The 26,984-nt window shown below is 48.0% G+C and overlaps 2 protein-coding genes and 1 pseudogene across 3 annotated transcripts in view; 1 reads left to right on the plus strand and 2 right to left on the minus strand.

Annotated features, from left to right (window-relative positions):
- The window catches only part of LOC112141487, a 25,658-nt pseudogene extending 9,238 nt beyond the window's left edge, over positions 1–16,420 (minus strand).
- A 4,221-nt stretch (positions 16,421–20,641) lies between these two features.
- On the plus strand, positions 20,642–24,696 carry si:ch1073-157b13.1 (7SK snRNA methylphosphate capping enzyme). 2 transcript variants are annotated; one of them, XM_024264633.2, is made up of 8 exons: positions 20,642–21,036; positions 21,792–22,184; positions 22,255–22,514; positions 22,609–22,888; positions 22,956–23,442; positions 23,511–23,723; positions 24,248–24,356; positions 24,440–24,696. In XM_024264633.2, the coding sequence occupies exons 2-8, from the start codon at positions 21,829–21,831 to the stop codon at positions 24,490–24,492; spliced, it is 1,758 nt and encodes a 585-aa protein (XP_024120401.1). In that variant the 5' UTR covers positions 20,642–21,036; positions 21,792–21,828; the 3' UTR covers positions 24,493–24,696. The 2 variants fall into 2 exon arrangements, with proteins under 2 accessions (XP_024120401.1, XP_036072541.1); XM_036216648.1 differs by lacking the exon at positions 20,642–21,036 and having other exon boundaries at positions 21,773–22,184.
- Positions 24,697–24,748: 52 nt separating this feature from the next.
- LOC112141489 overlaps positions 24,749–26,984 on the minus strand; it is a 4,117-nt gene continuing 1,881 nt past the window's right edge. Inside the window, exons 2-7 of the mRNA XM_024264634.2 lie at positions 26,677–26,739; positions 26,160–26,255; positions 25,609–25,656; positions 25,347–25,376; positions 25,179–25,271; positions 24,749–25,096 (exon numbers count right to left, since the gene is read on the minus strand). Of these exons, the coding sequence (XP_024120402.1) occupies positions 24,917–25,096; positions 25,179–25,271; positions 25,347–25,376; positions 25,609–25,656; positions 26,160–26,255; positions 26,677–26,739 (510 nt within the window). The 3' untranslated portion in view covers positions 24,749–24,916. The remainder of the gene's footprint in view (positions 25,097–25,178; positions 25,272–25,346; positions 25,377–25,608; positions 25,657–26,159; positions 26,256–26,676; positions 26,740–26,984) is intronic.

The raw sequence follows: 26,984 nt of genomic DNA on the forward strand, positions 1-26,984 counted from the left end.
CTGAATTGGTTGAACCTGGTTGTCCTGACTCCTGCACGGCATCCGATCTCTCAGAAAGAGTAGGAACCTACCACTCGTGACATTTGTTTGTGTCTGCTTTGTGTTTCTACTGTCTAATAGGAATTTACTAACGGAAACACAAATGTTTATAAAATGTATGTCGACGTAATAATCCTCTCCATAAACTCTTCCTGAAACAAAGATCCAGAAAAACTGAACAAAAATTAAATTTACACAAAAATAAACAGAACGTTCTCAAACCAAATAGAAATCACTTTAGTGATTCCTATCTATAAGAGACAAACACCTGTTTACAAACTATAGACCTATTTCTCTCCATCTACAATTCTCAAACATTCTAGAAGATATTCAATAACAAATTAGCTAAATTCCTGATAAATATAACACAATAAATGAAAGCAAATCTGGTTTCAGAGAAAACAGATCAACCTTAATGGCTATCATTGATGCTGTAGAGGAGATCACAAACTCTGGATAAAAGAAATCTGCAGATGGAATCTTCATCGACTTAAAAAAACAATCATATCCCACTGGATGAACAGGAAGTGTCTATATCAGAGGAGTAGATTCTGGATCAGAGAACACTAAATCATGTCAATATCTACTTCACAGGAAATAAACATTTGTCCAGATGAATGAATTCACATCAGAGGCCAAAGGGATAAGTTGTGGTGTCCCACAAGGATCAATTCTGATCCCGCTGCTGTTCAATATCTACATCAATGATATATTCAATGTTTCAAAACTTTTAAAACTCATTTTATTTGCTGAAGACACAAATATTTTCTATTCTAAAGACAATCAAAGGGAACTTATCAATGTGTTGAACACAGAGTTAATCAGAATAAAATCACGGATGGATTACAACAAACTATCTTTGAATCTAGAACAAAGTGATGTTTATTGATCATTATAGAGTTGATCCAGAACTGATCATTAAAATAATGTTACACGGCTAAAGGTAGCCATAGGGTGTGAGGGGCTGTAAGCTAGCAGGAGAGACTGTTAGCATGATGGGACAGAGTTAGACCACACCCATAGTCCCGCCCACAACTCAGAGGTGAATTTCTGATGAACTGCTGCTGCTCTGCAGAAACTATGTCCTAGAAAACGACTCTGGTTTTAGATTTTGGATAAAAACATCATCATCAGGATGAAAAGACGACGTGGATCGGTTTGGAAACAGATCAGAAGATGATCGGAGCGGGACTGTCACTAGATGTTAGGAACTGAGATATGGTAACTATGGTAACCAGATGAAGAAGTTCAGTGAATAACAGGATTCAAACATTCTACTTTTAGATAATTATAACCAAAGTCTACTTTTATTATATTTAATGGATTCAGTTTATTGTGTGACTAGAGTATGTGTTAGTGCAAATATATTTCTTTATGACTATAGAGTACACATACTGACATCATGTACGTGAGAATGATGGATGTATACATGTATGTACACATGTTTGTACGTATTTGTACATTTATTTATCTTTAATTTCTGTTTTCTACACACATTTATGAATAAATATGTGAACTAGATTCAATTGTCTTTTGAAAGACTGTAACAATTACTGGATTTAATCTATTTGTATTCCTGTGATCCAACCAGATCCATCAGTCTGAGACAGTCAATGAAACCAAATCAATAATCAATATCAGAAAATCCCATTGGGATCGATTCATGATCGGTTTATTCTCCTCTCAGGTCAAATCGATCATCACAGCAGACAAAAACTGATCAACCATCAATCAGTCTCTGAATTGATCATGTGACCATACAGTCTAGCAGAATGTTCTGATAATGGTTATTGATGAGGACAACCAACAGTGGAGTGAATCTGATCAAACTCAAACATGTTTTGTTTACTTGTTTGTTTGTAGATGAATTATCTTGAAGAAAAACAAGAATCTGGAAAACTTCACCTGAACTGTTCAGAACCAGGTATTGATCTGTGAGCCACACTGGTGGAAGTTTGGATCAAGATGTTCTGGATCTGTTTTAGATTAGAGAATCTGATCCAATCAGATCGATTACAATGGACCAATATCGATTATGGATCAGATCAGAACCATGACGATTTTACTCAAATCGTTGTTGAAATGAACTAAAACTTTCCTCCCCTAGTCGTTTGTCTTTTGTGTGTTCGTGTGTTTGATGTTGTGTGTCAGTGTTGAGAAAGTCTGGATTTATTTCAGGAAATCAAAGCAAGAAATACAGAAGACTCACAATAGAGACACATCTGGACAGATGAAGCTGAGGTGTGTGTGCATGTGTGTGTTTCTGAATGTGGGGTCGTGTTTTTGTGTATCCGTGTTGTGTGTTTCTGAGTCTGGTTGTGTATCCGTGTTGTGTGCTTGTGTGTCCGTGGTTGTGTTTTTCTGTATCTGTGGTTGTGTATTCGTAGTTGTGTATCCGTGTTGTGTGTATCCATGTTGTGTGTATCCGTGTTTGTGTATCCCTGGTTGTGTATCCGTGTTGTGTATCCGTGTTGTGTGTATCCATGTTGTGTGTATCCGTGTTTGTGTGTATCCGTGTTGTGTGTATCCATGTTGTGTGTATCCGTGTTTGTATGTATCCGTGTTGTGTGTATCCGTGTTTGTGTGTATCCGTGTTGTGTGTGTGTATCCATGGTTGTGTATCCGTGGTTGTGTGTTTCTGTATCTGTGGTTGTGTATCCGTGGTTGTGTATCCGTGTTGTGCGTCCTCACCCTCTCCAGAGTGATCTCCTCGTACTCCAGCTCTCCTTCTGATCCGTTCATCTGTGAACAGAAACACACAAACGTTTTTCGGTCATCGAGTAGCAAATCGTGTTCCAGCATCTCTCCTCTCGTTGCCATGACGACTCCCTGGTAACAGCTGTTGGAGCCCCAGGGAGAAGACAATGGTTACCGGGGTAACGGTGGTTGCAGCCATGGCAACCGTCTCTGTTCTTAGATCCTCTGCGTCCTCATCAGCTCAGAGCATGGTCATGACATCACTTCCTGTGGACACGGTGGGTCACGTCTGACCCCCCCAACAGGAAGTGATGTCAGAGGTTCGATCCCTGTGAGAATCACTTCCTGTTCCTCATCTCTGGAGACGATCAAGAGAAGAATCGAAAAGCAGAGCTGGTCAGAACCAGGAACGATGAGAAACTTTCTGGGGAACCGGAATCAGAGCAGAACCTTCAGAGACCCAGTGATGAGGGTTCTGAAGAGACCATTAGAACTTCATCATGGAGGATGAAGATGTAAAACAGGAAACATTTCTGCAAATACATTACAGAAACATCTCATCTTCATCCCTCGGTCTGGGATGGAGAGATGTCCATCTCCTGAGGGAGGAGTTCTGGAGAGACCCGGTTAGAAAAGTCCACTCCAGGACGAGACTTTAGTTGAACATCATCATCTTCATCTCCTGTCTCTGCATCAGTCTGAACAACAACATGACTGATCTCACCACAGTCTTCCTCACTGTTCCTCTGGTCACCCTGGAGACCTCCTCCACCTGTTCCCATCTGCTTCACCTGTTCCCACCACCTCCACCTCCTCCACCTGTTCCCATCTGCTTCACCTCCTCCACCTGTTCCCACCTGTTCCCACCTGCTTCACCTGCCTCTAAACTCCAGACTCTAAGACCTGAAAGTCCTCCACCTTCTCCACCTCTGCTCCCTGGATCTTCACCGTTCCTCTGGACTTCCTCTAGGGATCCTCTAACTCTCTCTATCTTCCTCGATTCTTTCTCGGAACTTCATTCTTCAAAATGGAACCAGAACTCTTCTCCTCTGCTCCTCATACATCTCCTCATTCTCCCAGATCTTCTTCCTCCTCTCCTAAACTCTCTCAGACCTCTACAGGTTTGTTCTCAGGAACATCAGTCTTTCCTTTCCTCATTCTCACTGATCCTCACTGATCCTCACTACTTCCTGCTCCACAGTGCCCTCCTCTTCTCCTCCTCGTCTCCTCTTCTTCTCCTCCTCTTCTCCTTCATCAGGTCTTGAGAAGTGTATCATCACATTTCCATCTCTGACTCACCTGGACTCACCTGGACAGATCCTCTTCAATCTTTTCTATGTCTCCTCCCATAAATGTTCTCATCTGGCCTTTGACCCCTCCACCTCCTGCTGCACCTCCCTGTTCTTCTGTGCTCTCAGAGTTCCTCTTTTCCTCTGATAGAACTCCTGATCTCCATTCTCCATCAGCTCTGATGAACTCCAGGTTCCTCCGTCTCAGTCTCATGATCTCCAGCTGGAGGAACTTTAACGTACATTCTGTAATCTGATCATCATGTTCTCCTCCTCTTTCTCGTCATGTTCCTCTCGTTTCTGGAATAACATTTCTCCTCTTCTCAAGTCCTCCATCATCAGTTCTTCTTCCTGTCCTGAACACCAGCATTCTCCATCACTTCCTGTTTCCTTCTCCCAGATTCTGTTAGACTCTGATCCGACTCTCCTCTGGAGGAACTGGATCTCCTCTCCATCTCCCTCCAGAACCTCTTCTGGGGGGTGTGGTGAGGTACATGATCACATGACTGGTTTTCTGTTGGACGTGTTTCTGGACTGGATTCTCTGCATCTTCTCAGCTCTGGAACCACACAAACGTTCTGGGTTCCACGTTCTGGTGGTTGGATTTATCTTCACTTTGGATCCTCTGATGGACCAAACGGTTCTGACCTTCAGTGAAAATGGGTTTTTGATGGACGTTAGATTTGTTCTGATTTCCTCAGAAAAGTTCTGATAAAAAGAACGGAAGAAGAGACAGAACTGAACCCAACTTTGTTCTGGAGAACTGGAGAACCCAAATGGAGAACCAAGAGAGAACAGAGACATGTTCTCTGAATCTACCAGTGCAAGAAAATGACCAGGATACAAAACCTGGCCCACAAGTCCAGAACCACAGGTTCTGAATGAGGGAAGTAAAAACTTCACACTGATTTACAGAGATAGTCCAGAACCAAGAACCGTAACTCAGACCAGAACCCAGACCAGAACCCAGACCAGATTTCTGACAGCTGTTAATGTTTGTGGGCAAGAGAGCATCTGTTACATAAGAGAGAGAGAGAGAAACACTCTGAATTCATTACTGCTGCTCTTCTTCATCTTCATCTTCATCATCATCAGCCCAGACTGATCACTGACTGCTGCACATCAGAACCGTCATATCCAGAGGTTCTGATGACAGAACCCGATTCTGCTCAGCTGGAGATCCACATGTTCAGACAGGAAGTCAAAGTTTGAGACAGGAAGAGGAAGTTCTATAAAGAGACAAACCTAAGAAAATAAAAGCACATTTCTGTCTGAGATGTAAAATAAAAGTCATGGCTTCTGAAATGAGAACAACTTTAAATGATTTCAATGAACATCAGGATGATGAAGAAGACTCATCTTCATCATCAGCTAAATCCAGGACGCGTCTTCATCACTTCCTGTCTGATTGCATGATGCTCTTCATCCTCCAGGATGTTTCTGCTGGTTCAGAGATGAACCAGAACCTGAAGGTTCTGTCTGACAGCATGAAGAGGAACAGGAGGTTCTGAGAGAAGTTCTGAAGGAACTGCTCAGAGCCAGGATCAGCTCCTTCAGTGATCCAGAAGACCTGAGCTGGGAGGAGGAGTTCAGAACCACTGAGGAGAACCTGAGGTTCTAGAGAAGATCCTGCAGATTCAGCTCTGAAGGATCTGATCTGCAGCAGAAGGTGCCGTTCAGACCTTCACAGAGGTTCTGCTGCTTTTTGATCTCCATGGTAATCCTGATCTTCTTCCAAACCTTTTTGATCTCAGACGTTCTTGGGCTGATGGAGAAATCCTCAAGAACACGATCGTCTCCATGAAGGAAGAAGAAGAAGAAGAGGCTCCAGATGTTCAGCTGCTGTTACCGGACCTCCATCCTTAAAGCAGATACCTGGATCTAAACTAACACCAGATCCAAATCAAGTCCCAGACCTGGATCTAAACCCACACCAGATCCAAATCAAGTCACAGACCTGGATCTAGAATCTACACCAGCTGTCAGGTCCCAGATCTGGATCTAAACCCAGACCAGGATCCAGAACAGGTCCCAGACCTGGATCTAACCCTACTCCAGATCCAAATCAAGTCCCAGATCTGGATCTAAACCCACTCCAGATCCATATCAGGTCCCAGACCTGCATCTAGAACACACATCATCTATCAGGTCCCAGATCTGGACTTCAGACCTGCTCTGGGCTGAGACCTGGACCCCTTCCAGTCACAGACCTGGATCCTGAAGTCCAGCAGACCAACAGGAGATCTTCACGGCTGGATCAGCAACATCTTGACCCCAGAGGACCCGCCCCCTCCTCTCCACGGCCAATCAGAAGGTGTCCTACCATCATTCTCTGCCGGTGTCTCTTGGCTCTGCGGACGTTGTTGATGAACCTTCTTCCCATCTTCTTGGCGTACCACACCGACACGAACATCACTTCCTGTCTGCGGCGGCGCTTACATAAAGGTGGAGGGGCGATTCGGGGGGAGGACTCTTCAGGCGCTCAGGTGAAGAAGACGGCCGAGCATCATCTGTTCTGGCTCGGCGAGGAAGAGGAGGAGGAGGAAGAGCAGAGCGCCAGAGAGGAGAGAGAGGCTGTTTATCCTCCCCCGCTCGCCCCTCGAACGCTCCGCTGCACCGCTCTCTCTCTCTGAAGGAATCCCCTCCCCCCCGTGATGTCATTCACCCGGCCGAGCGAGGCAGCATCGCAGTGAGAGAGTGAAACACACACTCAGGCTCTCACTGTCGCCATGGTAACCGCCCCCCCTCCTGAGTGCCCCCCTCTCTGCCATTTACCCGTTTCCATGGCAACGGCTGTGCAAAAAGCTGAGCGATGCATCCAGAGTGGGCACTAGAAGCCCACGCCTGTACGTGTGCATGTGAGAGCATTCATGTGAGCGTGTGCATGTGAGGGTGTGCATGAGATCATGTGAGAGAGTAATTAAGACTGAAGCTGCAGGGATAATCTCAGACCAGATCCATCTTCTCTGAACCCCCAGTCTGAATCCAGGTGGAGGTCCGCTCCACCAGCAGCTCAACCTTCAGCTCTCAATATGGTTCCTGTCTGCTGGAGCCTCTAAAGGGTTTGAAGAATCCTCCTTATCATGGATGAACCCCAGAATCATCTACCAGAAACTATTGAACACTGCGTTTCTACCCCTGCACCTGAATGCAGCATAACCTCCACTGGTTCATGGCTGAAGATCCAGATCGACCAGATTTAATGTACCACTAGTGTGCACGTAACACCAGTGTGCACGTACCACCAGTGTGCACGTAACACCAATGTGCACGTACCACCAGTGTGCACGTACCACCAGTGTGCACGTACCATGAGTGCGGCAGGGTGGGTGTAACCATCCAAGTGGGCGTGGCTCAGCTCGGTGCTCTGTCCTTGGATCATGTGACCAGGGCTGGGATCCACAGGTGGAGTCTCATCGTCTTGGTAACGGTACTTCTGCAGGTGAGAGCAGACGTCACCTGTCAGCAGGTGTTCTCCATCACAGACAGAACTCCTGTATCCTCAGCAGAACTTCTTCTGGACCAGAACTCCTCAGAGGTTCTGCAGTCTTCCTCCTGAGACCTTCATGAGAATGAAACGATCTCTTCATAAAACCACCAGAGACCTCTAGACCGTCTCCAGATCTCTTCAGGACCAGGAAAACCTCCTCCAGGATCAGGTCTGGCCCTCTTTAGAGAGGAGAGGAAGACTGCAGACCAAGGTGACCTGGAGACTCATCTCCATTCCAGACCCGGTCCAGGAGGTTCTCATGAGGAGAACAGGGAGAGGAGGAAGAGAGGAGAGAGGCAGGAAGAGGAGGAGAAGAGAGGAGGAGGAGAGGAGAGAGACGGAAAGAGGAGGAGAAGAGGAGGAGGAGAGGAGGGAGACAAGAAGAGGAGGAGAGGAGAGGAGGAGGAGGAGAGAAGGGGAGGAGAGGAAGGAGACAGGAAGAGGAGGAGGGAGAGAGGAGAGAGGAGGAGAAGAGGTGAGAAGTGGTGGAGAGGAGGAGGAGAGGAGGGAGACGAGAAGAGGAGGAGAGGAGGAGAGGAGGATGAAGAGAACAGCAGAAAGAGGAGAAAAGGAGGGAAAACAGACAAGAGGGAAAAGTGGGGAACAGTGAGGTAGTTACCATGGTAACAAGCCCCTCCCTCCTCTACTTCCTCTGTTGCCTAGCAACTGACATCACAGAATAAACAGAGAGAAAGCCTCCATACTGGAAGATGTTCCTGTTCATCTGTCTGTGGTCAACATGAGTGGATTCTACTGGAACCAGAACCAGAACCTGAAAGAGAACGTCTACAGAACCATTCTGGAGATCACATAAATGGATTCTACTGGAACCAGAACCTGGAATTGGAACCAGAACCTGATGTAGAAAACCTGCAGAAGCCAGTCTGAAAGTCCCCATGATGCCATCTGATGCTAATGCTAACTCAGCTTTGGCCTCCATGCTAGCATTAGCATCAGTCAGGTCAAATGTCCTGATGCTGAGCAGATCCTGGCTCAGGATTTGGACCATCGGACCTGAAGACAGCTCTGATTAAACTACCATGTTCTAGAGAGGGAACACCATCCTGGATGAGGTCTACTCCATCATCAGGATGGACTGCAGAGCCGGACCTCTACCTCACCTGGACCAGTCTGACCATCAGTCCTCTTACTTCCTGCAGACGTCACTCAGGAAAGCATCTCCCACCATCACAGATACCATTACTGCATGATCAGATGATGCACCAGCATCTGCAGGACTGTTTGAGAAGACAGGTTAGGAAGTGTTCTAACACCAGAACCTCTAGCACCCACAGCGAGCTCTGCTTCAGTAAGAACTGAAGAGACACGGTCACGGTGGACAAACGGGTCCAGGTCTACCAAAACCAGAAGTTCTGGATGACTCAGGAAGTCAAACAGTTTCTGAGGAGGAGAAACAGCATCTACACGTCTGTAAACAAAGACCTCTACAGGACAGCCATAACCAACCTGGAGAGAGGAACCAGAGACCAAAGCAGACTACAGGAGGACTGGAACACCTGGACTCCCTGTGAAGGGAGTCCAACACCTCACCAGCCTCTGTTCATCAGCAGGGACAGGATCTGCTCCTGAAGGTCCACATGGAGGAGAGCTGAACCTGGACCATGAAGACCACTGAGCTGCTGGAAGAGGTCCAGCAGAGACTGGAGATCCTGAGGATCCTCATCCCCCAAAGACCTTCTACTGTACAGTCATAAGGGTTCTAACAGACTGTACGAGCATGTGGATCAGCTGCTGTACAGAAAGCTCTCCAGCAGATCATCACCCAGAAGACTGCTGGCTGCCCCTCCCCATCCTGTGACCCCCACAGCTCAGTATAATGAAGAACATCATCAGAGGTGATCCTGTTGATCTGTTATCTTCAGACAAACTGCAGATCAACCAGAGAGAGAACATAAAGAACGTTTAATGTGATAAACATGTTAATCATGGAAACCTTAAAGCTGGAGCTCTTCATCAGACTGCTGGAACCGAGCTACAATAGATGGTTCCTTCATGTTTATTACTATTTAGTTTGACTTGTTTTGATATTTGGACATCAACTGTTCATTCTGGTTTATAAAGACAATGTTGTCTGAAAGTGTTCAGAGATAACTTAGTTGCAGTTAATGTAGTTTGTTCAGCAGTGAGTTACTGTGTAGGAGGGTGTGGTGAGTGTGGTGATCGGTGGGGGGGGCGGGGTTAAAGAGGTGTGTTGAAGAGCTGCACGGTGTGGTCCTTGTCTTCATGTGGACACAACAGACACATTCTGTTTTATTATTTGTTTTATTTAGTAACTCATTAAAGTTTTCCACAAATGATTAAACACTAAGTTCTATTCTTCAAACAGCTGATGAAACAACTTCTGGAACCAGTGGATGGTTTTTCAAAGACGGATAAAAGAGCAGACCCAGACCCGGACCAAGACCTGAACCTGCACCAAGATCCAGACCTGCACCAAGACCTGAACCTGCACCAAGATCCAGACCTGCACCAAGACCTGAACCTACACCAAGATATAGAGCCACACCATGACCTGCACAAAGCACCAAGATCCAGACCTGGACCAAAACCTGAACCTGCACCAACACATGAACTTGCACTAAGTCCTAGACCTGCACCAAAATCTGAAGCCAGAAAAAGTATGTCTGAACAGGTTCCAGTTCTTGAGCATATCCCATAGTTCATGGAATGACCAGGGAAGAGGTCAAAAGGTCAACCCTCATCTCAGCAGGTTACAGTTGTCTAGAAAATGACAGAAGATTTTGTTGGTGTCTAGAACAACGTTAGCTTTCACAGAGTCTGCTCATCAGACCACGATCCAACACAAACTACCAGTTACAGTGTTTACTCTGCTCAGGTGGGAAGGTTCACAAAGACCTCCAAACTCGTGAGGAAACCAGTTTCAGACCATGAACACGGTTCATGATGACAGTTCCACTGAGTCCTGCAGAGACTGGATCAGGATCAATAGACAATATTTTGAAATTCGTGTTTGTTGTTTGGTGAAAATGGTCAAATGTTCCAGAAAACGTGTTTGAACAGTTAGAAAACTGTCATTTTAATTTAGATTTTAGTGACAGAATGAAGCTATTTTATGTGTCATTGTGTAAAGTTTGTACCTCTATGTACAAGAGCACAAACACACAAGACTATTGTATGCACACACACACATAAACCTTACAGGAGGAGTTTTAGTTGTGTGATTGTGTTATTAAAACCACCAGACAGACCGACACCAGCGTGACTGTAGACCTAAGAAACACATGGTGACGGTGGAGAGGAAAAGGAGACCTGAACCTCTACAGGTCATGGAGACACATCTACACAACTGAGCTCCATCACCACTGATCCAGCAGCTCTGCTGGATCCAGGAGGATTTCCTCCAGACACAGCTTTGGTTGATCCGAATGATCCAGAAAACCAGCGGAAGAGGGTGTTAGCACATCTGCTAATGCTACGCTAGCATCAGCAACAGGTAAACAGCTGATCCTCCCTCTGCTGTCACAAACTAACTCAGGATCCTGCAGGATCACAGAGGGCTGCAGGTTCTACTGTAGAACCTGCACATCGCCTGATGAACGGAGCCGAGATCACCTTCAGATCCTCCGGGATCATCTGTAATCAGGTCAAGTTCCCTTCAACCAAAAACCCCCTCTGACAGGTGAGGACAGGTGACTACAGAGCCACAGAGCAACACCTGACCTGTGGATACCTGCCCCCCCCCCAAACACACACACATTAGCGTTATCACCAGAGTGAAGAGCTGCTGTTAGCATGCTAACACACAGAAACACACACATGTGGGAACAGACTGAGGAGGTGGAGTGAATGAAACCGCACACTGATACACACACTGATACACACACTGATACACACACCCCTACACACACTGATACACACACTGATACACACACTGATACACACACTGATACACACACTGATAGACGTGGAAATGCTGGTCTACATGCAACTCGAGGACATGCCTGCACACACACAAACACACAAACACATGTTGTGGTGACGTGTGTGTGTGTCTGTGTTTGTGTGTCTGTGTTGTGTTGTGTCGGAAGCATGCAGACAGGCTGCTCTTACCTTGGTGGTGACAATGCAGAGGCAGTCCATATCCCCCACCCCCCCACACTCTCACCCACACTCACACACTCTCACGCACACACATCTCCACACACTCATGCTCGATCGCCCCCCTCTCTCTCTCTCTCTCTCTCTCTGCAGTCAGTCTGTCTATCCTCGCTCGCCCGCTCCCCCGGTTTCTGTGTATCAGTGTCTGTCTGCGCAGACTGGATGGGGGGGCGGAGGTGGGAATGAGTGATGAAGAAGAAGACTAGTGGGTTGGGGGGGGGGGCACCCTCTCCATTCTCCAGACATGGAGAGAGCATCAGGTAGAGAGACACTGAGACAAGTGGAGGAGAGAGAGAGGAGGAGGTGGGGGTTGGGCTCTTGTTGCTATGGTGTTATGCAGCTGTTGCCCCGGTGACGCTGCTGCAGCTGTTGCCCTGGTGACGCTGCTGCAGCTGTTGCCCTGGTGACGCTGCTGCAGCTGTTGCCCTGGTGACGCTGCTGCAGCTGTTGCCCCGGTGACGCTGCTGCAGCTGTTGCCGAGTAACCGAGCGCTGTAGCTGAGCTGAGGAAGGGGGACAAGAACACACACGGGGGGGCACTTACCTGTCCAGGTGTGTGAGGCCGAGTTCTCATCTGGGGGTCGTTTACCGCCAACTCGTAGAACTCCTGAATGTCTGCAGACAAACACACACAGGTCAACCACCACGGATACTGTGTGACACGTGTGTTCATGTCAGAACTGGACTCAAACCGTCATCAGTCCAGTAGAACAGTACGGCGTTTGAGTTGTAAACATGGAAAACAACAAACAAACAAACAACAGTGAAAAAGCAGCAGAATAGCAGTAGAACTCTGGGATGGCTGTGGTGCAGTGGTAGGGCGGTCGACTCCTGATCAGAAGTGAGCGGGTTCGACTCCCACCTTGCCCACCCATGTGTTGAAGTGTCCTTGGGCAAGACACTGAACCCCGAATTGCCTCTGGCGCCAGTGTTCAGCAGCGGAGCCACCGCCAGTGTGTGAATGTGTGAATGGGTGAATGGGTCTGTGACTGTGAAGCACTCGGATGAGGGTAGAAAGCGCTATACAAGGATACAACATTTAGAACGTTTAACAAACGTGAGTGTGGTAGAGCCGTTACACTTTATTAGACACAACTGTCCAACAGCTCGTTAAGGCACCCTTTGAACCAGCCAATCACATGGCAGAAACCCAAAGCTTTCAGACATATAGTCATAGTCCAGATGATCAGCTGCAGGATTTTCACCCCCAACCATCTCTAGGTTTACAGAGAATGGTCAGAAGAAGAGAAAACATTCAGAGAGCTGCAGTTCTTGTTGATGTCAGAGGTCAGAGGAGAACGACCAGACAGTTCCAGCTGATAGAAGGACAATAGTCACTCTAATAACCACGGTCTACAACCGAGGTCTGCAGAAGAACATCTCTGATTGGACAGAAGAACATCTCTGATTGGACAGAAGAACATCTCTGATTGGACAGAAGAACATCTCTGATTGGACAGAAGAACACACCAGTATCACTGCTGTCAGCTACAGGAAACTGAGGCTACGATTCAACAGACTCACCAAAACTGGACAATAGACGATGGAGAAACGTTGAGTCTCTATTTCTGCTGCTGCATTCTAATGGTTCAACATTAAAGCATGGCTCCATCAACGGTTCAGGCTGGTGGTGGTAGTGTCATGGTGTGGGAACATTATCTATTGCCCCTAAGAACCACTTGATCATGGTTCCAACCGTACAGTTCGCCTGAGTCTTACTGCTGACCACGTCCATCCCTTATGACCACAGTGAACCATCTTTTGATGGCGTCCAGGAGATTCTGTGGGTGGAGGTTTGGTGGTAGGATGAGTTAAAATAACTCGATTCTGGTAGAAGAGATCGTTGGTCCAGGTGTTTCTACAGAGGGTTCTGGACCGAAGAAACACCTGGTTCCGGTGTGGATCTGATCCCCATGTGCTGGTGTTCCTGTCTGACTCAAACCCAATACAAGAGTTGAAGTCAGGTAGACCTGAATGTGAGTCCGCTGCCCTCGTCTGGACTGGACCAGCTCAGGAGGAGAACTGGACCAGCTCAGGAGGAGAACTGGACCTACTCAGGAGGAGAACTGGACCTACTCAGGAAGAGAACTGGACCAGCTCAGGAGAACCAGTGGAGAAGAACTTGATATCAGGAGATCACCTGTCCAGGTCTGTGTTTTCAGGACTCAAACCTCTGACAGAAAGTTGTCCTCTTTCAGGTGTTTCATTGAGACAGACCTGGTCCCTCAAATCCAGGTGGACCTTCACCTCAGTGAACCTGATGCTTCCAGCCAATCAGAGCGCAGAGAGCCTTAATGACGGCGGTAATCCTGAGGGTTTGTGCAGAGTCATGTGGTGTCGTCCCGGTGACTCCGGTAAAACCAGATTAGGATTGACAGCAGACCTGTAGATGTGTGACGTTCTGCAGGTCTTGACTGGAGAAGAGCTGCAGTACTGATGCAGGAACCTGATAGAACACGGACCACGGTGCTGTTGATGTTCACCGGAACCTTCTGGTCTGCAGATGAGGTCTGCTTCAGTAATTACCATGGATGCTTATCAAGCCTTTTTCAACAGCAGCCAGGAGTATTCCTGAAGCTGAAAGTAAGTCTGAAGCAGAATTCAACTCCTGTTACGTCTCAGATGCTCAAACCTGCACCGAGTCTGGAGGAAAAACACTAAAGAGGAACATAACATGAAAACTTAACACCAGTAAGAATTAAAGGAACACACTTCATTACATAAACTCTGTTGAAACAAAAACTCAAACCAAAGGGATTGGCTCCATGACCAAACATAAAATCAGTCATGGAGACTGTTGACCCAACCATGTTGACCGTCAGAGTCAGCAGCTACCCCGAACCAAAATTACCCAAAGAAAACAAATAAACAAAGCCCACAAGACTACCAAGGCCCAAACTAAAATAACAAAACCCAGCAGTGTAAGACTGCTGAGGACAAAGAGGGAAAAAGAACAAATCACTCTAAAACCTGAAACCCAAATGCCTCCCGCTCTGCTCCCTGCCTGCCTTGCTCAGGCCTCCTCCATCTTTAATGGACAGCAGGTATCTATTAAGGAGTATTGGTCACACCTGGCAGGTGAGCAGAAGGAGAGGGGATGGGACAGGGACCAACACCTTCACCCATAAACACAGGCAGGGTCAGAGTGTGTAACACTCGTCTATAACTGAAGCTTCTCTTTACTCTTCCAGACAGAAGTCGTTTTCCTCCATGTTCTCTCTGTTGTTCTACATTGTCTTTGGGTTCCTGCAGAAACATGGAGGCTGAACGAAGATGTTTGGTGACTGAGTGGCTTTTTAACTGCTGATCTGTGATCTCCATCACCTGTGATAGTGAAGGTCTCCTGTGTGAGGTTCTCAGATTCACAGAGGACAGAGCAGGAGGTTGTTTCAGTCAGAATGCAGTTCATGTCGGTTCTATTACTCTGTGGTTCTATGACTTTTTGTTTACTTCTTGGTTCTGAGCTTTTTCTTTCAATTGACTAAATATTTCATCAGATCAGTTCATGATTTAAGCTGCTGAAAAACCTGAAAAAACAGAATAGTGTCATGAAGTTTTCCTGTTTGTTTTCCTGTCATGGTTGTTTCTCTGAGTTCAACACAAAGAACTTCTGATTGGACGGTTGTGAGTCCATGGTTCTACTTAAGAACCGCCTCCACACTCACACACTCACATCTCCTGGAGACGGTCCGAGTTGAATTTCTATCTCAGGTGCTGTAGATGGAAGCTGAAAACTGGATTCAGCTCTGCTCAAAGACCCGAGCAGGTCACCAGACTTTGGTCCATGTTTTTCTGTCCTCCTCTACATGTTGATGATGGAACCGGTATCCCTGACCTCCCAGCGTCCGCCTCACAGACTGACCTTCCTCCATCGTTGGTATAGAACATGAACCACAGCTTGAGTGACTGAAACCAGATCTCCAGCTGTTCTCAGAAGGAACACATCCTTACTGAGCGCTATCGTCACGGAACCACCATCCTGAGACTCTGAAGAGTCCGTTCCATCAGTGACCTCCTCCTCAGTGGTTCAGTCCAGAACTCTGTGAAGACAGTCGGTTCTGCCACACCCACCTCTAGACGAGGGAAACTGTACTTTCTCTACAGATGAATATTTAAAGAAATTTTAAACTCTATTTTCTCTGTGTCCAGCATTTGACAGCATCCATGTGAATGTATTCGTGAAAGGGACTGTAAAGTACTTTGGGCCTTCCCTGAAGTTAGTAAAGTTCTACAGAAGTATTCACTGTTTACCACATACATCTCATATTTAGATAACTGTAGAATCCTCTCTCCTGCTCAGTTTGCTGTTTTCCTCATCTGGCTAAAGCTCCCTCACACTTTCATTTACTGCAGCTCTGAAAATGAGTAATTACACTTTGGACTGGTACGGTGGTGTAGCGGACGGCACTTGAGCCTCACAGTGAGAAGATCCAGGTTCAAATCCCAGCTGGGTTGTCTCTGTGTGGAGTTTGTCTGGCTTCTGCAGTCCAGGAACAGGATTCAAGAGTTCACTGGAGATTCTACATCATCTCTCTGCTGTGAATGTCTCTGTGACCCACGTAAACTAGAGCCATGCCGGCCCGATCACGGGATCAGAACTCAGAACCGAGTGTGTGGTTCCAGTCCATGATCAGGGTGAGTGTGTATTACCCAGCAGGGCCTGGAACAGGTCACTCTGGAAGATGTTGAGCAGTTTCTCTGCACGGCCTTTGACCCCATCAGTGGCATCAGCCTGACAGGCCTCCATGGCCTGTAGAGCACGCTCCGTATCTGTGGGAGACAGAGCAGATGTTAGCGGTTCCTCTGGGTCCTCTGGTTCTCCAGGATACTCTGGTTCCTCTGGTTCTTCAGGATCCTCTGGGTCCTCTGGTTCCTCTGGTTCATGTGGTTACTGTGGTTCTCCAGGATCCTCTGGGTCCTGTTGTCAATCTGCAGACTGAATCTGCTGTCAGGACCTGATGGGAGAGTTTCTGAGGGACTTCAATGACCTCTGAGGAGAATCAAACACTTCAGATGTTTGTGTGTTTTTATAGGAACTGCTCCCATCAGATTCACTGAAGTTCTGTGTTCTAGATCAGGAAGTTCTAGAGGAGAACCTGATGGAAAGATGATGATGTTGGAGGAGGAGCTGATACAGAGACCATGCTGAGTACTACTATCTCCTTATAGTACAGTTATGTCAGGAAACATTCTACAGAATACGAAAACCAGACCTGGAGACTGCTACAGGGAGTACTACACTGAGTATTATATAATAGAGTACTTCTCAGAGTACTACAGAGACTTCTCAGAGTACTACAGAGTACTTCTCAGAGTACTACAGAGTACTTCTCAGAGTACTACAGAGTACTTCTCAGAGTACTACAGAGACTTCTCAGAGTACTACAGAGACTTCTCAGAGTACTGCATAGATCTCCAGAGACGTGAACCACAGGTGAACCTGTCAATCATTACTAGAGATCACAGCAGTCTGAAGCGGGTCGCCTGTTGCCGGGTAGAAAACCTGTTTTTGCTCGTTAAATCTCTGGTTTATCAGTAAACTCTAAACATCATCTGATAAATTAGTCTGGATGAGATCGTCTGAACAGAGTCTGGTTCTGATGAGGAAGTTCTGCTCCACAGAACCTCCATCACCAACACTTTATTGTGTAGGATCAAAGTTCTGATCCAGACCATCACTAAAGCTCTTAAACAGCTCAGATACCAGCAGGTCGATGTTAACCCGTGAATGTCTGTTAACCAGATTAACCAGCAGATGGGAGGTCTCCTCTGGCCGTTCATGAGGAGGAACCTGCTGGTCTTCTACTGGACCTTCTGTCATTAGAACCCAGGAGAACCGCCAGCAGAGGGCAGCAGAACCCGGACCCCATCAGGACAGAACAAGCTGAAGTTCTGTGTTTGTGGGTCAGAGAAGTCTGCTCTGCTGAGACATCAGAACCAGCCAGGGGGAGGAGCTTAGCCTCACTGAGCTCAGAACCTCTACAAGAACCAGAACCAGCGTATCCACATGGAACCACTTTACCCAGCAGGACAGAGACACACAAGTTTAAACACACAGTGATACAAACACACAAACACACACACAAACAAACACACAAACAAACGTGTTTTGTTGACAGCGTCTCCAGCAGCGGCGTCTCACCTTCCCTCTTCAGCGGCATGTCGGCTCTGATCCACATAAATCCTCTTTAGGGATTTTACAAACCTGCTCGGCATGCTGGGAAATGCAGTCATAGTCTGACTCTTAGCCTCTAACCCAGTTCATCTTCCTGTAGCCGTCGTCCTTCAGCTTCACTGTAGCTCTTGATTTACCTGCAGCAGACTCACCTGTGCTCTCTGACAGGTGTTTCCATGGTTGTGTTCTGGAGCAGAGTAGCAGCTGTTTCTGATGTCTGACAGAGATGGACACAATCCACATTTAATGTTTGGATTTATCCAAACGGTTTCATTTCTTCTTCTTGGTCTTTAATCTCTTCTCTATAGGGGGACAGGTCCTCCTCCTGAAACCTGCCTCTGGTGGTCTTTGAAGGAACTGCAACATTTGTATCAAATAATGAACCAATGAGAGGATGATAAACACTTTGGTTCAGTCCAGAGTAACAGCTCAGCTAAGACCAGGAACCAGACATAGTTTAACTTCATCTCACAGACTTCCTGAGTTCTCATAGAAACAATCTGCAGATTTTATGTTTGTGTCAGAGGTTACTGGAGGTCAGAGGTCGGATCCGACTGCAGGATCCATCAAAGACGAACACCGTGACATCATGAACCAGCTAGAGAACATGTTCTGAGGAGAGATGTATCCAGTCTAGACCCAAAACTCATTTATTATGTGTTTTTATTGACACTAAATCCACTGGTGCATTGATTGATTGATTGATTCATTTATACATGCTCACCAACAGGTGGAAACCCATTAATTGATTCAATCATAGAATAAAATCACAGAATTTTCATATAAAATATAGCAGATAAATATAATAAAACAGTAAATATAATCATATAAAACAGAGACATTACCAAGTTGACCAAACCTTTGATAGATGTTCAAAGACCAGATTTCAAGATGAAAGTCCAGGTGAGGACATGGAGACTTGATCCCACCTTCCTCTGAAAGTCTCAGGTTTACCTGTTATACCTGAGCTAAAGGAACCAGGAACCCAGCAGCTGCTGGTTATCTGAGGACCATGGAGTCCACAGAGACCCAACAGGACTGAGGAGTCGGCATCTCCGGTCATTATGTTCCTCCTCATGTTATACAGTCAGCTCTGGGTAGTTTATGCTTCACTTCAGTCATTTAAACTCCAAAAAAAAAGCTCTGTTCCAAGATGATTACACTTCTATTCCTTCTGTCACTTTTTATTGGCCTTAATTTGTGGAACACTGAACAGAAAAACGTTTGGAGACTATCACGGGGATTCTTTATAACAAAGAGGTTTAATTTAAGTTATTGCAGAAGTTTTACCTCACCAAACATTACTGATCTAACTTTAAATATGATAGATAGATGCTGTACCTTTGGTCAGAAGGAACCTGAAACCAGTTCTCATTTATTTTGGTCATCTCCTGGAGAAGTTTCAAGTTTTGGAACGACATCCACGACCCATCACACTGTGTTATTTTGGGTTACCACAACTTCAGGTCCAAAGATCATGATACTTTGTTCTTTATTATAATATGTTTTTATTCACGGCCACGTTTCACATTCATAAAGGAAAGTGATGAACAAAAAAAACAGAATGTTTGGTTCTTAAAACAGAACTTCAACAATATTAAAAAACAATCTCCGCCTCCAAGAACAATAAGACTCAGAAAACACCAGACATCTGTAAATCTCTTAAATTAGTCACATAAAGAAATCAAAACAGTAAATCTTGTGTTTTCTATTCTGTAGTTTTATTGTTATTTTATGTATTTATTTATTGTCTTTTGTTTGTTTACTGTCCTGTATTTTCTTATTTTTTGCTTAATTTCATGTTTATAATTGTATGAGCATGACTTCTAATGAGTTGATTGAATTGCATTTCATTAATTTAAAAAATAAAAAGTGAGGGTCCTAGCAGAGCGCTCTGGGGTTCTCCAGATGTTAGTGACTCATTCTGATGTTTTCCTGTTCAATACAACTCTCTGTTCTCTGACAGGAACCAAACCTCTGAGGCTTTTTACCATCAGTATGAGTCCGCCATGTTGTATTGAAGCAGTTTGTGATGAACCGACTGAACCGAGAGGTCCGAATAGATGGTTCTGTCAGGTTAGAAATTGAATACAGATCAGAGATAAGTCCTGAGGTTGGTGACACACAGGAAACCCTGCAGCAGGAAACAGCAGAGCAGCAGCTGTGTATCGATATTCTGTTTCCTCCAGTACTTTACTAATGTGAGAATCTAACATAAAGTTCTAGAATGTTTTTACTCTATTTACTGGTTTCCATGTCCCGATGTTTTCCTGTTTTGGGTGTTCCATCATGACAGAAACAGTCATGTTCCTCTGAATACTAAAAGTTTGAACTTTTCTAACAAACACGAGTTCTGCGCATGCGCAGCTCAGGTTGTGATCGGTAACATCTTCATCACATGAGGGTCAAAGTAATCCTCTGAAGATTCTGATCGAATACTTCGATCCGGGACCCCCTCCCCCCTCTGCTGGTGTTTGCTTGAGTCCTGGGGAGGGCGGTACCGGTTCTGGTTCCGGTCACTTTTCTCGAGGTTCCTTCAGGATCACGGTCTCAGAACGGAAACGTGTTGTAGTAACTCTGACTTTTACAACAAAGCGGGTGTCGCTCCGGTCGCGCGGTATTTCTATAAACTTTTGTTTTTCCGCGCGTGATTTCCGTCAGGCACATCTCTGGACACCTCTCCTCCCCACGAGCCTCCCGCCCTCATTGGCTGAACACCCATAGCGGGAACAGCTGCCTGTCTGCTCTCGTGATTGGTCAGCCGTGCTGTGAAGCCCCGCCCCTCTCCACCGCGGTTGGTCGGTACGGTTTTCAGTCACGTGGTCCGGACTGGCCTACAGAAACGGGCAGAGCTCGGCTAGAGCAGCTAGCGATAGCAGCGCGGCGCTGTCGATGAACACACGCCTCACGCGCGTTCACGGCTAGTTCTGACCCGTGCACGCTGAGGTACGCTCGCGCACAGCCGTGCGGGGGTTCACTGTCGTGCACGGTGCGTTCCCGTGCGGGTTCGGATTCACGTGAATGTGCGCGTTCGCGGAACGGCTAGCTGCAGAAGCTAACTGTTTGTTTGTCTGAGCTGAATTAGTTATTATGCCTCGCCCTGGGATTGGCTGCCAGACCGGAAGAGGCGGGGCCAACGCACAATATTTTGAAGTTTGAGAAGGACAGACAAACGCCGCGCACGTGCGCAGTTGGCGCGCGGAAACGGTGAGTATTGAGTGATGGATGGTTTACCTGTAAACCGAGTGAAGGTTCAGAATAAAAAAGTGTTTGTTTTCCTCATAAATGAATATTTTAGTCTGAACTTTAAAATAACAAAAAGCTCAAACAGTTTAAAAGAGGAAACTGGACTAAAGTCCAGAGGATCCTGAACTGGATCCATCCTGGAGGATGCAGCTAGAGATGTTCAGTCCAGATGACCTGATCCAGATCCTCGTCTGTCCTGGTTCTGGAGCTGTGGATCTCCTGAAGGAGGTCAACTGATCTGTGTGAATGTTCATTGTGCTGCAGTCTCATGCTGTGACCATGACCTTCAACACCTGAGATGTAGCGGAGACACCTGAACAACACACTCTTCATGTACTGAAAATGTAACGTTATTAACGAAGTTCCTCATCAGAACCGCTTTGCTCTACTCCAGTCAGCTGGTTTATGATGATGATGATGTCATCACTCCTGTGACGTGTTCCACGTCAGCATGAGGATTTCTCTGCGTCATTCCATGAGTTACCTTAAACAGGTTCAGAGTTACAGTAGTCAAACAGGTAAACATAAGGCTAAAGCTGCGATGCTAAAGGATAAGCTAAGTCATGCTGTGCAAAAGTTAAAGCTAAGTCCTGTGGTGCTATAGTTTTATCTAAGTCCAGCGATGCTAAAGTTTCAGCTAAGTTGTGTGTCATTGCTGATGCTGACCAGATCTGTTTGCTTCCATTCTGCTGCTGGCTCCGCCCCTCTGTCTGAAGATCACTGATTGGATGGTCAGTCGTCAGGCGGGTCGGCATGTCTCTGGACCAAGAACCCGTTCCTCGTCCTGAGGTTCCCGTAACCCTAAGCCCCGCCTTCCCTGCCCCAATCAGCCTATCAGAGCAGCCCCAGCTGACAAAGAACCGCCCCCCCGTCTGCTCAAAAAATGGCCTCCAGGCGTCTGCCACAATCCCCCCTCCCCCCACAGCCACTCAGCGGATCGGGAAAAGGCGCTTCTCCATGGGAATCAGTTTCAGGGGCGTGGCCAAGCGGCGGCGGCGTGCCAACAGCGACAGCCAGGCGGAGCCTGTGCTGCCGAGTCACTTCCTGCTGGGCGGGAACATATTCGACCCACTGAACCTGAACTCTCTGTTGAACGAAGACGTGAACAGGTACCATGTGACCTCAGCTTATGCCCCGCCCCCTGCAGCCAACCTGTCTCAGACTTGCCTCTCTCCGCAGGGCGACCAATCAGGAGACTCCCAAGTGCTCGCCGGTGCCGTCCCGGAGCAGAGACCCGGTGGAGATCCTGGTTCCCAGAGACATCACCGACCCGCTCAACCTGAAGGGGGGCAGTGAGGAGGGGGGGGCCGCCGGGGTGCTGCTGTCTCCCCTCAAGTCCAGACGCAAGCACAGGTACAAACACCACGGAGGGGGCGGGGCTTCCACCGACCGGGACAAGAGCGCCATGCGACTGTTCCCCCCCACCGCGGGGACTTCAGGTGAGACTCCCGGAGGTTCCGTGACGCCGTGACCCTGACGGCGTGACCCTGACGGCGTGACCCTGCAGAGTCTGACCCCCATGTCACCGTACAGGTGTGACCGCCAGAGGAGGCAGCGTGTGCGCCTCCCCCCTGTCCTGTGAGCTCAACACCGCCATCACCTGTCGAGAAGACCTGGCGCCGTCGCCCAGACCCTCACGGAGACACACCCACCCCCCTCCAGGCCCCGCCCACAAACCAGGGGCCCATGCTGACTGTCGCCACCGCAGACGGCGCCGCACCACGTCCGTGCATTCAGACGCAAACCACATCACCGTGGCGACCACGACCTGCAGGTTCCAGACCCCGCTGGTGGAAGGCGCCAAAGCCGGCAGGTGAGGGTCACATCCAGGTGAATTAGAGGGGGTGTGTCAGTCTGATCATGTGACTCCTGGTCCTCAGGTGTGGAGGAGCCCAGCGTGGCTCCGCCCAGCCGTCAGAGAGGAGAAAGGACAAGCACAGGTACCAGCACGGCAACCACAGCCGTTACTATGGTTACCACGGTTTCTACGGCGGCGGCTATGGACGAGTGGGCGTGGAGGAGGACCCCCGACTCCGCCTGCTGGATGCTGATTGGTTCAGGGACAAGACTGTGCTGGATGTGGGCTGCGGCGCCGGTCACATGACACTGGCCATCGCTCGCAAGTTCAACCCCTCCCACATCCTGGGGGTGGAGCTAGACAAGCATCTGGTCCACGCCGCCAAGCAAAACATCAGACACTTCCTCTCACATGACATGGTGGTGGAGCGGCGCTCGGGGGAGGGGGACGGCGGGGGCCTGCTCCCCTTCCCGCTCTCCTTCAGGGTCAGTCGGGGGCCCATCTGTGGCCCCTCCCTCCTGCCTTCAGCCTCCTCCTCCAGGTTCCCCCACAACGTCACCTTCATTCAGGTGAGTCCTGCCACTCACTAGCTCCGCCCTTAATCTGTCCTAGATCATAACTGTGACTCCGCCCTCAGGGGGACTACATAGCAGGCCGGGAGGAGTGGCCTGGGAGGGGCCAGTTTGATGTCATCCTGTGCCTGGGTCTGACTAAGTGGGTACACCTGCAGTCAGGTGATGAGGGCGTGGTCAGGCTGTTCAGACGGACCTATCAGAGCCTGTCGCCCGGCGGAATGTTCATCCTGGAGCCGCAGCCGTGGAGCAGCTACAGCCGCAGCAAGAGAGCCACGGTAACACATGCACACACCTGTGGTCTGCAGGTGAGGCGTGCACGTCATGAGCGTGTGCATCACACTTCATGAGTGTGCACGTCACAGTGTGTATGTACATCATGCGTCGTGAGCGTGCCCATCATGAGTGTGCACGTCCTGGGTGTGCACATCATGAGCGTGCCTGTCGTGAGCGTGTGCATCACACTTCATGAGTGTGCACGTCACAGTGTGTATGTACATCATGCGTCGTGAGCGTGCCCATCATGACTATGCACGTCCTGGGTGTGCACATCATGAGCGTGCCTGTCGTGAGCGTGTGCATCACACTTCATGAGTGTGCACGTCACGAGTCTGCACGTCACAAGCGTGTACATTACGCGTCATGATCGTTCCCATCATGATGTGCACGTCCTGAGTGTGTGCATCACACTTCATGAGTGTGCACGTCACAGTGTGTATGTACATCATGCGTCGTGAGCGTGTCTGTAGTGAGTGTGTACGTCATGAGTGTGCACGTCCTGAGTGTGCACGTTGTGTTCCAGGACTCCACGTTCCGGCGTTTCCGGAGTCTGAGGATCAGACCGGAACACTTCACCTCCATCCTGACGGACAGCGTCGGCTTCTGCTCCTACAGGCTGCTCACACACACAGGTGAGGCCCCGCCCAGTGGGCGGGTCCCTCATGCTCCTGCGTTTACCTGCAGGCCCTCATCCGTCTGTCCTTTGATGTTTCAGATAACAAACGACCCGTCTACCTGTTTCACAAAGGCCCCTCCCAGCGGAAGTGAACTCTGAGGCCACGCCCACATGTTCAATCATCAGGTGTTTGATGACATCACAAGGATGACGTGAAGATGGACTCCTCAGGATGTGACTGGACTGCAGAGAGCGGGCTCAGTACAGCTCTGCTCTGATTGGTTCACTGGCTGATCAGCTGATAGGTCATGTGACCTCTCTCTTTACCGTTGAGTCAGAATAAAAAATGGACGTTCTGGTTCGAGTTTATCGTCTGTGAGTCGAGTCCTGACATGTTTACACGACACGTTCATGAGGAATCATTTATTCAGGATTCAGACATGATCAACAGATTCTGCACAGAAAGTTACTTCAACACCATCAGATAAATGAATATTATAAAAGCTAAAAACACGGCAGAGAATGAACTACAGGGCCAGCTCAAGCCCCGCCTCCTTGCTGTGTAAGGGGGCTGTGCTACAGGGCCAGCTCAAGCCCCGCCTCCTCGCTGTGGTCATCATGCAGGTGGAAGGGGAGGTGGTCCACCTGCTCCAAGCTGTCGTCCAGCAGCTTCTCCTTAGAGGCCACACCCTCATCCTGTTTAGCTCCACCCACCAGCTCATTTGTGTTGGCTCCACCCACTTCAGTGCTGTGACTCTAATAGGGTTATGGGCGGAGTCAGAAAAGATCATAGTTATTACAACCTTAAGTCCGTCATGTCAGTCATGGTGTGATTTACCTTCTGAGCTCCGCCCTCTTCTATGGCTCCTCCCTCTCCCAGAGAAACCAGCTGGTGGTGCCTCAGACTGAGGGGTGGGCGGAGCTCCGAGCTCTACCACCAACAAGAACTCTTAATTTCTGTGGTTTTGAGGTTCTTTGAAAAAACTTTATTGAAGACAACGCTCACCTCCTCTGACGAGTCCAGCTGCTCCAGGGCCTGCAGGAAGTGACATCACAGTCATCAGGTAACGGTCATGCTAGGTTCTTGACCCTATCAGTACATGTGTTCATGCTAAATGTTTGTGTTACATGTGCGTGTGTTACGTGTGTGTGTGTGTTACATGTGTGTGTGTTACGTGTGTGTTACGTGCGTTACATGTGTGTGTTTCATGTGTGTGTGTGTGACATGTCCGTGTTACATATGTGTGTGTTACATGTGCGTGTCCTACCGTGTTCTCCATGTTCGGAGGCTCCAGCTGCTGCTGCAGTTCAACTCCCTGTAACATTAGATCAGCTGTGAGGCTGATGCTGTCAGCTGATTGGTCACATGCAGTGATGACATCATTCTTCAGGACCGCAGACACACTCATCCCCTCTACAAGAGGATCCAGAGTCTGGACTGATCCAAAGTCCACACTTGAACCCGGAAAACTCCACAAAGAAAGAACCCAGATCCTGGATTTGGACCAGAACCTTCTCACTGTGGCGGTACGCTACACCACTACCACCAGAACATCATTCTGACAGCTGCAGTTTCTCTGCAGTGCACTAGAAGCTGCTGTGAGACCATCTGCAGGTCAGGTCTTTGTCTGAATCCACCTGGACTCATCTGGACCCGACAGAACCAGATGGTTTTCAATGAAGGTTCTGAAGCTGAAGGACCTGCGGTCCAGAACAGACCAACAATTCTCTGGTTCTGACTGTTGTGTTCTGACCCAGCTGGTCCCTCAGCAGAACATTCTGAAGTTCTGAATCTAACAGGTGAAGAGTTGGTTCTGACCTCTGAACTCTGGCTGGACTCTGAAGACAATGAGGATGAGGAGGATGAAGAAGAGGAGGATGTCATCAGCTGGGGCGTGTCCACAACAGTAGACATCTGCAGAACCAAGAGAACGGATCTTCAGGATCTAGTGGATCAACCCGACCCGACCCGACTGAAGGACCTGATGACATCATCAAAGTTTGCTGCTGTCCTAAAGGTCCAGGAGAGATCTGGAGATCCAAGATCAGACTGTGGAGATCCAGGATCAGACTGGATCAGGATCAGACTAGAGATCCAGGATCAGACTCTGGAGGTCCAAGATCAGACTGTGGAGATCCAGAATCAGACTGTGGAGATCCAGGATCAGACTCTGGAGATCCAGGATCAGGCATGTCCGTCAATCAACAAGGGTCAGAAGAGGATGTTTTCTGACCCTTGTTGAGGTGGGCGGGGCCAGTCCTCACCATTCACTCCTCTAAAGGAGCAGATTCTGATGACATCAGAGATCCTCTGACCAATGAGGAAAGAGACTCACCGTGGACGCATCCAGCTGGTCCAGGTCAACCAACACCTGAGAGATGCTGGACCGGCCTGTTACCTGCACACACACAAGATGTTCATGTGTTTGTGTATACACACATATAAAGTACTACTCACAAAAATTAAAAGAACACTTTTTTATTGTTCCTGGCATGAATTGAATTAAACCTGTCTGATAATCTTCTGGTTGGTTAATCAGCTGAGGGCCTCGTTAACCAATTCCAGCTGTATTGGTGTTCATGGAATTAACAACAGGTGCACTTCAGTGGCAACAATTAGAAAACCCTCCAAACAGGACTGGTG

Source organism: Oryzias melastigma, linkage group LG18, assembly GCF_002922805.2.
Source record: "Oryzias melastigma strain HK-1 linkage group LG18, ASM292280v2, whole genome shotgun sequence".
Classification (NCBI taxonomy): Eukaryota; Metazoa; Chordata; class Actinopteri; order Beloniformes; family Adrianichthyidae; genus Oryzias; species Oryzias melastigma.

What these genes read in the sequence shown, in the direction of transcription:
- si:ch1073-157b13.1 (XM_024264633.2), top strand. Translation starts at nt 21,829, where the DNA reads ATGTCTCTGGACCAAGAACCCGTTCCTCGTCCTGAGGTTCCCGTAACC. An exon ending in TTGAACGAAGACGTGAACAG is followed by an intron (nt 22,185 to 22,254) that starts GTACCATGTGAC and finishes CTCTCTCCGCAG; the next exon opens with GGCGACCAATCAGGAGACTC. An exon ending in CAGGCTGCTCACACACACAG is followed by an intron (nt 24,357 to 24,439) that starts GTGAGGCCCCGC and finishes TTGATGTTTCAG; the next exon opens with ATAACAAACGACCCGTCTAC.